This window comes from Zea mays, chromosome 3 (genome assembly GCF_902167145.1).
Source record: "Zea mays cultivar B73 chromosome 3, Zm-B73-REFERENCE-NAM-5.0, whole genome shotgun sequence".
Classification (NCBI taxonomy): Eukaryota; Viridiplantae; Streptophyta; class Magnoliopsida; order Poales; family Poaceae; genus Zea; species Zea mays.
Window position 1 is genome coordinate 92,563,767 of NC_050098.1, and position 12,644 is coordinate 92,576,410.

The 12,644-nt window shown below is 43.9% G+C and overlaps 1 protein-coding gene across 2 annotated transcripts; it reads left to right on the forward strand.

Annotated features, from left to right (window-relative positions):
* The first annotated feature begins 281 nt into the window (after positions 1-281).
* LOC100381343 (uncharacterized) lies at positions 282-3,315 on the forward strand. 2 transcript variants are annotated; one of them, NR_182278.1, is made up of 4 exons: positions 282-693; positions 1,484-1,602; positions 2,362-2,427; positions 2,983-3,315. NR_182278.1 is itself a non-coding variant. In NM_001174211.2 (4 exons), exons 1-3 carry the CDS (start codon positions 519-521, stop codon positions 2,424-2,426), a joined length of 354 nt encoding a protein of 117 aa, NP_001167682.1. In that variant the 5' UTR covers positions 282-518; the 3' UTR covers position 2,427; positions 2,983-3,307. The 2 variants fall into 2 exon arrangements, 1 of the variants encoding a protein (NP_001167682.1); NM_001174211.2 differs by having other exon boundaries at positions 1,489-1,602; positions 2,983-3,307.
* Positions 3,316-12,644: the final 9,329 nt, after the last annotated feature.

Consider the following 12,644-nt stretch of genomic DNA (forward strand, 5'->3'; position numbering starts at 1 on the left):
ATATTACAAATAAAAAATAGATATTTATTTATTTTAATTAGATATTTTGTTTATCTTATATTCATATGTATGACATTTTTTTGGAAAAAGTACTTATTACGTGAAAAGTAGCGCCAAAACAAATAAAGAACTAGTTAAATGATTTATTATTAACAAGAACAATAGAAGTAGTGTTAAAAAGTTAATACCGTCGATTTAGATGTTAATAGTTAAAATTGTGTCAAAATCCCCACGCGAGTGAAGCCCCTCTACCGCTAACAAGATATCAACAAAAAAATATTATAATCCCTAACCCTAATAACATTTCCTACTCCTGCCGGATCAGACTAGCGAGCCAAGCCACCGACGGCCGACGTCGAGCCTCCGCGGCCGAGCCTCCGCCTAGCACCAACTCCGTCGTCGATCGTCCTATGCGACCACGCCCCCGTCCGCCTTCCGTCTCCTGCCTCCACTGAGTCGCGGGCGCGACATCGGGGAACGCCAAGGCTGAGCTTCGCCCATACGCCTACCGCCCTGTTATGCCCCGAACCGCCGTGCTGAGGTCCGCCCAGGCCGGGCCAGGAGCTTCTCCCGGCAGACCCACCCCCGCCCAACGGAGCTCCATGCCTCCGCCCAGGGCCATTGTCCGAGCTACGCCCCACGCTCCTGTCCAGTGCCCTGGCCACTTAGATGGTTCTGCTCAGTCATGGTATTGTAAGTGTAGGTTCTCTTGTAATAATTGCTTTAATTGTGTATTAGTGGGTATTGTGAATTTCTAGGGAAAATTATCACTAGATTTTGAGGAGAATTTACTAGTGATGTGTGGATCTGGTGCCTATCTAGTTGTAGGCTTGCTATGGGGCATGGAAATTGCTTGTAGCATGATCACATTCAGTAACTTTGGTTTTGAATTTATTTTGGTTGTTGATGACTTAAGAAGTAAGGACTATGGATGCGTTCTAGAGGTCTGACACCATCTTTTTCTTTGCCAAGATTAAATTTCATGGTACATTAAGAGGATATATGAAAGATGATAATTAGTGGAAACTTATTTATCAGACCATTTGTAAAGCTATAAATACATATGTTAAATACCATTTTGTTAGATTATCCATCCACTGACCAGTGCGAAATATATAATATATGTAGTATGATTCTTCGGGATGGTATTGCGTCAAGCAGTTTTGAATTACATTTGGTGTTTATGAAGGTTGCAAACTAGACTAATTGGTAGTTGGCAGTAACTATGCACCAGTTTTGAATTGCCTTTGGTGTTTATGAAGGTTGCAAAATAGACTAATTGGTAGTTGGCAGTAACTATGCACCAATTCCAAGCTAAACCACTCTCTCCGATCATTGGTGGTTCTATTTCTTATAGTAGCAGTTCCGAGCTGAAAACATTCGTTGTTCCCATGTATCATATTCAACTGTCTAGTTTAGTGTGAGCTTGTGGTGATTGCTACTTGTGTGGAATATAACAATCTAATGTTTTTGCTTTGTCTAGTTTAGTGTCTGGTTCAACAACTTCAACTTCAACCAAGGGACGCATCTATCACAAGACGTATGGTTGCCAAATGAATATAAGTGACATGGAGATTGTGCTTTCTATCATGAAAAATGAAGGTTATATTGAAATTGTTCCTCATCCTGAGAGTGCATATAATATTTATCAACACCTATGACATCTAGGACAATGTAGATAATATTTATCAACATGATACTGATGTATCCTTAATCCTTACTGTTCTCCATATATTACTCCCATGGTACATTGTTGCTCTGGAGATTTTCTTACCTATGCTGTTATGATCATAACTAGAATGACCAATTCGTTGAACAGGAGTGCAAGAAACTTGTCATTGTTCACCTATCCGAGAGTATTTTGTTGTTCTAAGGAATTTAAAACTGCTTGTTGTTCCACTATTTGAACTCTGCAACAATGTTCAGGTGATGCAGCATTCATAGTCTCGTTGTCGATGGTGTCCGGCTGAAACTTTGGAAACTTTACACATCCATTGAGTTCTCGATCTGGGAGCAGTAAATTTATCTTTTTTGAAGTAGAGATTGTACATGGCATTCTTGTTTTATCTATTTTGTTTCGATTAACCTTGTTTGTCTTAAACTGCTTACATTCCATATATAGGTTACTGCCTCCATTCTACAGGGTATTGCTAGTATGATGATTGAAATACACAATTTATTGATATTCAGACTTAATATATTCTTGTGAGCCTTTCCAGCCATAACTGTTGTACATGGTTTTCCTTCTTTTGTTTGGCCATAACCAGTGTGTGCTAATATTGTATATTGTGTCATGCTTTCAAGTTTCAAGAATTTATTAAGATTTTGTTTCTAAAACCTGTTTCATGTACATTGATGCAGCGATACGGGTCTGCCATCTCTATATGACATTTGGCTGTAAATGGATTATGATCATAGTTGAATAAGGTATTTTTCACACTCATCCTCTATTTTTTTAGTAATGATTTGCTTTAAACTGTGTTGTGAATTTCCTTTCGATGTTGTGATAGCAACACCTTAACTTTGTGTCGTCATCCGCCATTGAATGCAATGTGTGCAGAGCTTGGGCAGTCTAATGTGTTATGTTGTGCTTTCTGATAGCTTTCAAATTACTTGAAAAGCGTCGGCGTAGGAAAGGGTGATGTCGTATTTGTCTTGTTTCTGGAACAATAGAAATTAGTTTGAGATTAGATATAGTGCAATATTCTTAGACAATATTCTATACTCCATGTACCTACACCTTTTGTTAGTAAGCATGTCTATTTTCCATTGGCACCGACTTCGTTGAGGTTGATTTAGGGTTTAGAAACTGAATGCTAGATTGTCTAGTTCTTATATTTGCATATTCATATATTAAGATTCTGTGTAGAATGTTTAGTTCTTTGTTACTCCTTTGGCCATTATATATTTATGTAGTGATGATGATTTTTTTCTCTTCTTTTCCATGCATAGCACTCATGTGTTCTCTGTTCTCTAATGTAGTTGGAGCGTCAGGTCAATGGTCCCCCCAATAATTAAACTAGATGGTGGAGTGGAGCTTTGTTTTGGGATGATGCAAGCAACTTTTATGTTTCAGAACATTGTACTCAACTGATGCTTGTGGCCGTTGAACCTATTCTACTTACTTTTGGATTTAAGTTAAGGATAGTTAAAAATATTTGATGTTTAATACTTGTGTTGGATGTTTTATGTGTCAATTCTATGTGGATGCTAGAAAAGTTGTGTACACTCATGTTATTTGATGAAATTGTATGCACGATTTGGTTTGAATTCAATTGAATATTGATTTTTATTAATTAATGATGAACTAAAAACGTAATGAACCTACCATGTTTGTTGCCACGTCATCATGCTTTATGACGAAAATATTCGTCACAAATTGTTTGACATGTCAGTTGCCATGTCACCTGCCACCTCATCCTACTTGTGACGAAATTAATCGTCACACTTTTTTGCCACCTCAGCTGCCATGTCAGCCCATTTATGACGAACATATTCGTCAAAAGACTGCCACGTGGCATTGGTCCAATGCTACACTATATGACGTTTTTTGGCCTCATTTATGACAATTTAGAGCGTCATAGATTCTATGACAAATATAGTTTTCGTCACAACATTTATGACGTTTTCTTGCCTTTCGTCACAAAAGATCCTTTAACACGCACCTTCTGTGACAATGGTATTTTCGTCACAGAGGCGTCACGACAACAAAAACTATGACAAAAAAACCTTATTTATGACATAATGAGAATGTCATAGAAGGTCACATTTGTTGTAGTGCATATTCTTCTCGGCGACGGATCTTGTCCTCGTGTTGTCGTTCGCGCGAAGCATTGATGGAGCTCCGTGCGTCCCGCCGACTGTTGATGGTGTGTCGTAGATCGTTCGACGGATGAGCAAGGAGTGAACAGCCGCCAATAGCCCTCGGCGTCGGGAGTCCGCGGGAGGCCATCAGCTATCCGAGCCAACACTCCACCGACTTCACTCGGCGTGTTCGTGGCTCGGGCGAAGTCGGGGTTCAGGTTGCGTCCGAAGGGTGGATTTTCCCGATGTTGCCTCGTTTCCTGCTCGGCCTGTTCTTGAGCCTGCCGACGATCACGTCGTCGAGAGTTCCTTCTTTCTTTGAGGACCCGTCCTTCCGGAGTTTCTCCCACTTCTGAGACCTCGTCTCGCTATACGGGCTGTGCCAAATCCTGTTCTCTGGCTTCGTGATGTCGCCAAATATTTCGGCGTCGGTTCCTCCGCCGACGAGACTCTCGATGAAGAGGTTCTTCTCCTGGTGCAGTTGGTTCGTCGTCAGAGATAGGATTCGATTCCACTCTTCCCCTGATGAAGAGGACGTCGGGGTAGAATGGAGCAGCTATCGTGACGATCTTCTTTCTGTCCTCCTTTGAGGACGGAGGCACAGAAAGAGCAGCTTGACGACCCTTGGCCTTATTCGTTTCTTTCCTCCTTGTAATCCGTGTCCATCTTTCTGTCGGAGAGATGGACAGCGGGGTTCTCCGGGTCGACGGACCCTCGGCTCCTAGCTTGCTGAAGGTGATCTTTTCTCGGAGCGCTGGAGGTTGCGCTTTTCCCTGCTTTGCTCCGATTTTCTCGGAGATCTTTGAGGACGACTTTCTCTCCGGTGGATCCGCGATGCGATGCAGAGTTCCCTCCTCATCCGCTACAGATGAGATAGTTCCAAAGCAGAACACGGACCCGGGACAGAGGATGATCTTGTGCTGGAAGGTGACGACCATTGAGCTAGCTTGGACCGATGACACACCCCCTACCTGGTGCGCCAGCTGTCGGTGTTTTGGGTCCGACCGCATACCCGGGGTTGCCCCTCAAGGTGCTTTTTGGAGTAGGACGGTGTTATCGACTATAACTCGATGGTTCGTGCTAGATGCACGAGAGACAGTGGACAGTTGTGTATAGGTTTGGGCCGCTTTGAGATGCGTAACACCCTACGTCCTGGTGTGAGCACTCTATGTGGTGGGTTACAAAGAGGTTCTCTAGTATTGGAAACGTAGAGAGTTGGTGTGGGTGGCTAAGTAATGAGGTCGATCGTCTTGAAGGGGTGCCCCTAGGCCTTATATACTCGACCGTGGGGCATTACATGTTGATATGATAACAACGTGTGCCTAAGTAATAGTGAACTAACTGAGTCTATCTTCCTATAATTCAGCCGACTCATCCTCGCTCAGTTTCGATGTACGGGGCCCCTGCGCAGGAAGGTCGGGTCACTGTTGCGATCACTGCTCAAATCCATCGGGCCGTCTGGGCCTGCGTCGATCCAGCCTTGTGTCAATCCGCCTTATTGGACGTTCCTCCCAGGCCCATGAAGGGATGACCTCATGAATTATTGGGCCCACGGGCCTTTCGTGAGGTCTTTTATCCTTCTGGTGGATCCGGGGGATATCTGTCCCCCACAGTATGTTACTTCTCTAATAACACCGGCACTTAGAAGTCTTTTAACTTCATTTCGTGCACCTTCGGCCTTGTCATCAGACTTTTCTGAAGTCTATGCTTCCTTGGTCTGAAGGACGAGTCTACATTTAGTGAGTGCTCGATGATGTCCCTATTAACACCACAGAGATCATTGGTTGTCCAAGCAAAAATATCTTTGTTGTTAAACAAGAACCTTAGCAAAGTCTTTTCCTACTCATCTGATAACTGAGACCCCAACAACACTTTTTGCTATGCTATGTCTTCACACAAAAGCATAGGCTTTGTCTGATCTACCGAAGCAGTTTTTTCACTTTTATGCTTATACTGCTGATAAGCTTCGGTTTCATCTATGTTATGAATAGCCTTCGAATCTGTCCAACTTCCTTCGGCTCTCCTAACAGCTTCTTGACTCCCATGCATAGCAATTGGTCCTTGTTCTGATGGTATCTTCATGCAAAGGTATGCTGGGTGGAGTATAGATTCGAAGGCATTGAGCGTCCCTCGACCAATGATTGCATTGTATGGATACTCCATATCAACAATATCAAAGACAACCTACTCTGTCCTTGCGTTGTGAACGTAGCCAAAGGTGACCGGCATTGTTATCTTGCCAAGTGCCACAATCTGTTTTCCTCCGAAACCACAGAGAGGGTGCGTTGCATCATGTATCTTGTCATCTGGCTCTTGCATTTGCCTGAAAGCCTTTGCAAAGATGATATCCGCTGCACTGCCTGTGTCCACTAGGACATTGTGGACCAGAAATCCCTTGATAACACAATATATGACCATTGCATCGTTGTGAGGATAATCCTTAAGTTGAAGATCTTCCTGAGAGAAAGTGATTGGAATATGAGACCATTTGGACTTGATGAAGGGTCCTTGCACCCTAACATGTTGTACCCTTCTCTGTGCTTCTTTCTTTTGCCTCTTGTTATCTGGTTCAGAAGTTGAACCGCCTGTGATCGGGAGCACTAGCTTCGTAACCGAAGGTTGGTTGCTTTGGAGAGCCATCGTCACAATTGTGGAAGTGAGTTCACCGGAGGTGGGCGCCAATGTTGGTCACTTGTTCTGAAATGCTATAGATCAAGAACAAGGCAACACAATTGTTAATGGTTAAAGACCTTCGTCCTTCGAAGCATTATTTTCTTTCGGATATAATGATATTCAGACGAAGGTCATGAAGGACGTACCTTCATCATCTCAGTATATAAGTATGGATATGAATATAAATATAAATAATAACGTGAAAGAACATTAAATAATGGAAGATAATAATCAGATCCTCACAATTTATTTATATTCATATCCACATGTAAGAATTAACATTAATGATGTTTATAAAACAATGGTACCTTCGGTTCGCCAGAAGGTGGGAATGCAAAGATGACGCGAGAGAGAGATTACAATCCACCATCCCCAGTCTGGTGGTACTGTTCATCTATTTATAGGCGTGGGACGTAGCCCGAACACAATTACATTTATGTCCCCGACATTTACATGCAATCATAATGTGAGTGAACAAGGACTAAACAATCTTTTTCCCTTGACTTGGTGACGACCTTTGGCTTCGTCATAATACTAAGTCGAAGCTTCTTCAGTCATAGCTTTGGCTTCCATCCGTGTCATCATGTTGCGTATGCCTTTGTATTATCTTGCCGAAGGTGTTTTTGCCTTGAGGACCTTCGGCGGGGAAGAAGACCCCTAACACCATCTTTCTTGCAATACCCTTGGGCAACCAACCTCGCCTTCTTTGTCACCACCAACCCATCCTCACTCTCTTTGTTTTTGAAAACCCATTTGTACATGTGGGATGGTAGTTTGAAGGAAGTGGCACCAAAACCCAAACCTGATTTCTCTCAAAATTTCCAAGCTCCTCATGCATAGCATTGATCCAGTTAGGATCAAACAAAGCGTGTCCAACATCATAGGGCTCAAAAGTAGAAATAAAAGCTAAGTGAGCAAAATGAGAAATCTGTTGTGACCTGGAGCGAGTGACTCACTCGTGAAGCTCCCCGATCATCTGCTGAGGAGGATGATGACGTTGAATGTGTTGTGGAGCCTCCCTCGAGGAAGTGACCTCCCCCTCAACAGCAGCTTGATCACCTCTAGGATTAGTAGGCTCAGGCTCGACTGGACCCAAAGTTGTAGAAGAAGTGATATATGGTCCATTAGCCAAAGTAGTGAAAACAGACTCAATTAGGGAAGCTAGTGGAGTCAGCTCGGGATCACCCCAATCGGTCTTGTCGTGCTCCTCCTCGACAAAGTTGGTTTGTCCTATCTAATTTAGACCTGCAGGCTCAAAGACAGGGGATCAACAAGTTGCAGTCTCATCCAATGTAACCTCACAAGTCTCCATAATGTGATTATTCTCTAGGTTAAGAACACGATAAGCACAAGAATGTAATGCATAACCTAGGAAAACCTCATCAGGAGGCTGAGACTCAAATTTGTCCAAGTTTGCTTGTTTCAGCACAAAGCATCTGCAGCCAAACACCCTAAAACAAGTAACCTTGGTTGGTCGTCCAAACCGCAACTCATAAGAAGTCTTGTTCAAGAAAGCTCGAAGAAAGATGTTGTTTGATACATGGCATGCAGTGTTGATCGCTTTGGCCGAAAACCGCTTAGGAGTCCTATGCTTATCAAGCATCACCCTAGCCATCTCAACAAGGGTCCGATTCTTGTCTCAACAATTCCATTTTGTTGAGGCACATACAGAGACGAAAATTGAAGCTCGAGTCCCAAAGAAGCACAAAACGTCTCAAAATGAGTATTTTTGAATTATGTGACAATGTCACAGTGAATCGCTCTCATGGCATTTTTGGGAAACTCATTTTGCAACTAAGAACCAAATCTCGAGCATGAGTTAAAACCTCAGCATTCGCCTTCATGAAGAACACTAAAAAATAGCGAGAAAAGTTATTAACGACAACAAGCACATACCACACTCCCCCAAAAGAGCAAACCCGAGCTAGACCAACAGTGTCCATGTGAAGTAATTTGTCAGGTTGCGAGGTCATTAGCTTGGTGACCGGGGAATGGGAAGCAGAAACCATCTTGCTGTGAAGACAAGGGTGACAGACAAGATCCTTCTCAAATTTCAACTTGGGCAATCATTGGATCAGGCCAAGTGAGCTCAGTCTACACAAAATATCAAAGCTCCAGTGGCTTAGCCTCCTTTGCCACTTCTAAATCAAAGAGGAAGATCCTGACAGAAGACATCGAGAAGGAACAGGAGAATGTGAAGAACCAGCACTGAAAACTTGACCAAAAGGGGAAATTTGACAAACAAGATCCCCTAGGCATCCAAAACCCGAGACAAGCCCCTTTTTAATGCACACTTCATAGTCATCAAGGAGTTGCGAAACAGAAAGCAGTTTGAAATGCAAATTCAAAACCAAAGCAATATCCTTGAGGACAAAGCTCTAGTTCACTCAAACTGAGCCATGAAAGACAACCTTACCTCTCAACTTATCACCGAATGTGATATATTCCTTACCATTCACGGGGTTGAAGCTGGAGAACCATTTGTTTCTTTCGGTCATGTGGCACGAACAACTAGAATCCATGAGCCATATGATCTCTAGGCCTCTGTCCTACATCAATAGAAAGACACGGGGTGAACAAATGGCATAGCACTAGGATTAGGATACTGAGAATAATAAAAGTTGTTGAACACCAAAAGTGGCGGACGGTTCGGCCCTAGGGCCCAGACGGTACGCGGCCCCGCGATCAGATTAACTCGGGCGATTATCCTTATCTCATGCATCGTGATCCATCTAATCACGTGGGCTTTATTGGCTATCGCCTAGGAACGGGTCCAGACCTCCCCCTATATATATGAAAGGGTACGACCAATTGAGAACTCCCGAACACATTTCAATCAAACCAATTACTTTCTTTATCATTCCTTCCCTAGGAGTAGATGTAGAGTAGTTCTAGTTATAACTTTCCTCATATCCACCTCCACCCCTATTTGACTCTACGTCATCTAGATCCGTCTTGGGTGGCCTGCCGACCGCAAGAGGACCCTAGGATCTTACCCCTCCTGGGGGACAAGATCTAGTTGTCCACCCAAGGCCTCTTCCTCGAATTGATCTCTTAATTCCTAGGCGACTCCACGTTATCTGGGGACGCCCCGGGTGACCTATCGACCCAGGGCGCCCTAAGACCTCTTCCCCTAGAGGGCAAGATCTAGGTTCCAGCAAGGAGGAGGAAGACAAACCTGCACCATCGTGGACCATCTGGCTCAGTGCACGGATGGTCTGGTGCGACGCAAGAAGGCGTCGCTCCTGTGCCCTGGTCGCGGACCGTCCGGCCCAGAGCCACGAACCATCCGTGCCTCCGTAGAGGGCACCGCAAGACGGTACACCCCTACTGTATTGGCATTGTCCAGATTGGCGCCAACACCAGTTCTACGGCATCTGCCCATAAAAAGTGTTAGAAAAACACCACCCATCCCCGGACCAGAAGGGAAGCGATCACCACAAGAAGGAAATTGTGGTCCGCCAGGGAAGTAAGAACCAAGTGCACTGCCACGGGATCCTTGGCCATATCGCACACAACCAGCACCCTGTCGGGCATGACAACCCTATGGTCTCTCTGCCTGAGGCCTAGCATCAAGAGGCAAAGCAACTCTAGGCCTCGCAGGATGTCTTCGAACACGAAGATCAATAATACCATGAAAAGGCGGTTCATTTTCTTTCTGCTCGGCACAGAAACTCGTCGCTCATCTCTCTTCCTCCTAAAGCAAAAAAGCAGCCAAATGCCCATCCCTCTCACAATACTCACATGGAACCTCACCTCTCTCTTAGGTAGAATTTGTTCGTGGGAGGGGCTTTATTTTTGGATGTCTAAGGGGCTCTAAGAAGGGGATCACTAGAGATGTAGGGAAGCATGTCATGTGTGTTCCTAAGGTGGTTAGGTTTTGGAACCCACACTTGTTTCTGAGGAGGGGCTCTCACAGGCTCCTCAATCACACCATCTCTCACAGGGGTGATAGGCTTAGGTAGGATGATTTTGATAAGATTGGGAGTAGTTGATGGTTCTCTGATGTAACTCCTCCATTACGTCGTGGAGTGGAAAGGTTACTGGGCTAGTTTGTTGGGCTGAAACACCCCTAAGTATAAGTGATTTTCTGGGCCACGTCCCAGGCCATGGCCCAGGTGGCACGGGACATAAATCTGTCCTGGTTGTTGCATATGTGCATATATAGAATCATGGCCTTCAAATTTAGAACTAATGGTGCGTGATTGTTTTAAAAAACATTCCATGTCTAACTTATTCGTTTTTTATAAAAACACCAATTTTAGTGGTTGTCGTCCTGCATCACGCGTGAAGTGCGTATATCTATAGATAGGCGGTGAAACCCATCCAAGTCTCTATTAGTAGGTTGTTACTCTATAGATGGACCGTGAGAAGAATCTAAGCCAACATTACAGAAAGTTGCGCGCAGTGCAACACTCACTTATAGTACCACCGAGCGAGGTAAAGGTGACAGAAGATGAACGAGCTAAAAAAAGTACTTTTAATTTATAGTTTTTAGGCTTTTTGACTAAGATGATCTGTAATATTTGTTATTATATGTTATCACAATGAACAACATTATACTAATCTCTACTACTATTAAGGCTACAAGAGTAGTCGACCATTCCCGTGTTCTGCCATTCCCGTTCTGCCACCGTTCCCATTCCCATTCCCATTCCTATGTCTGTCATTCCCATCATTCCCCCGTACAGCCCACGTCTAGCTAAAATTAAAAAAAACACATGTCCTCAAGGGGATTTGAACCCGTGACCTTTTAAGCAAAGGCCAAGAGTAGCTACCAGTACACCACATATGTGTTTATGTCTACATTTATGACAGGAAACACATCTACTACATCTCTCACCAAGCTCACTTGCTACCCTTGCACAATGCGTAGTAGTAGATAAGTATCACCGAGATTCTTGAATTAGATTTTTGGATGGAGGTAATATTATTTAAAGAAGAGCTTTACATGCAATTTCTTTTGTTTGAATAATGTATTATACTTAAATTCTTTTTTTGCATGCGTGACATTTTTCTCCGTAATATTTTTTCCATAGATCAGACTTCTGAGTCATTTTCATAAACCAACGCCAAGTATGAATCCATGTTTCTTACTTGAAACCCCGAACAAACACCATGAGCAGGAGGCACTCACGTTGGCGTCGCTCATCGATGACGAGAAGAAGCTTGGCGACTGTCAGTTCGACCTCTAGAAGCAGTCCTACGTGGTCGCATGCGCCGCTGTGTATGACAAGCTCCCGTGAAGCCACCACTTGGACGCGGTCCAGAGCAGCTGCACCGCGTTGTCCATCGTTAAGCAGGGAGGCCTCATGGTTGTCGCCAACATCGACGACTCTCGGGTTGTTCTGGACACCGCATCCGATGACGACGCCATCACGTCGTCTAGCTCATCGTCCACCTGAAGCCCAACCTACCACGTAAGTCGCTACTGACCGGACATGAATTCTTGTGCGCTGGGACGATGGACGTTGCTGACGTTGTGTAAGTGTCCTCGAACATGATGTATGTAGTGGAGTAGCGCATCTGGTGGTGCAACGGCCAGGGGTACTACCTCGCTGATGAGCCCGGGGTACACTTCGTTTGGCAGCCCAACCAAAAGTCATCGGTACTCGTCATGTCGCACGCGTTCGACGACTACTATATCGAGGATTGTGGCGTCATCTTAGCGTCGGAGGTGACGTAGACGAGGATCGACAACAGTGACCAGTTCGTCATCCTCGCCACCGTCAGGGTAGCTTTTGTGCCGACCTTCCTTTAATTCTCTTCGCAAACACACACATTTACCTTTTTGTTTAAGCAAGAGCGTATGGTGGTGCGTGTCTGATGACTAACGATGTACGAGGAAATTTCTTCCAGCATATGTGGAACGTGCTCTTCAATGATGAGACTATACAAATCGTGGCATATATCGAAGTCTGCATGATACTGATGGTTGCAATGTAGTGGTGAAACAACTAAATTAAAATAAAAAATTTATGTATGACTAGGATCACAAATTCATTATGAAACATTTTCTCACAACAATATAACACACATTTTATATATAAGTTATCGTAGTATACTGGTATTATATATTACCGTTGCAACGCACAGGCACTCAGCTAGTATACATATATGCACCATCCCTTTCATATTTAATTGAATCATCCAAACCCGTCTATGCA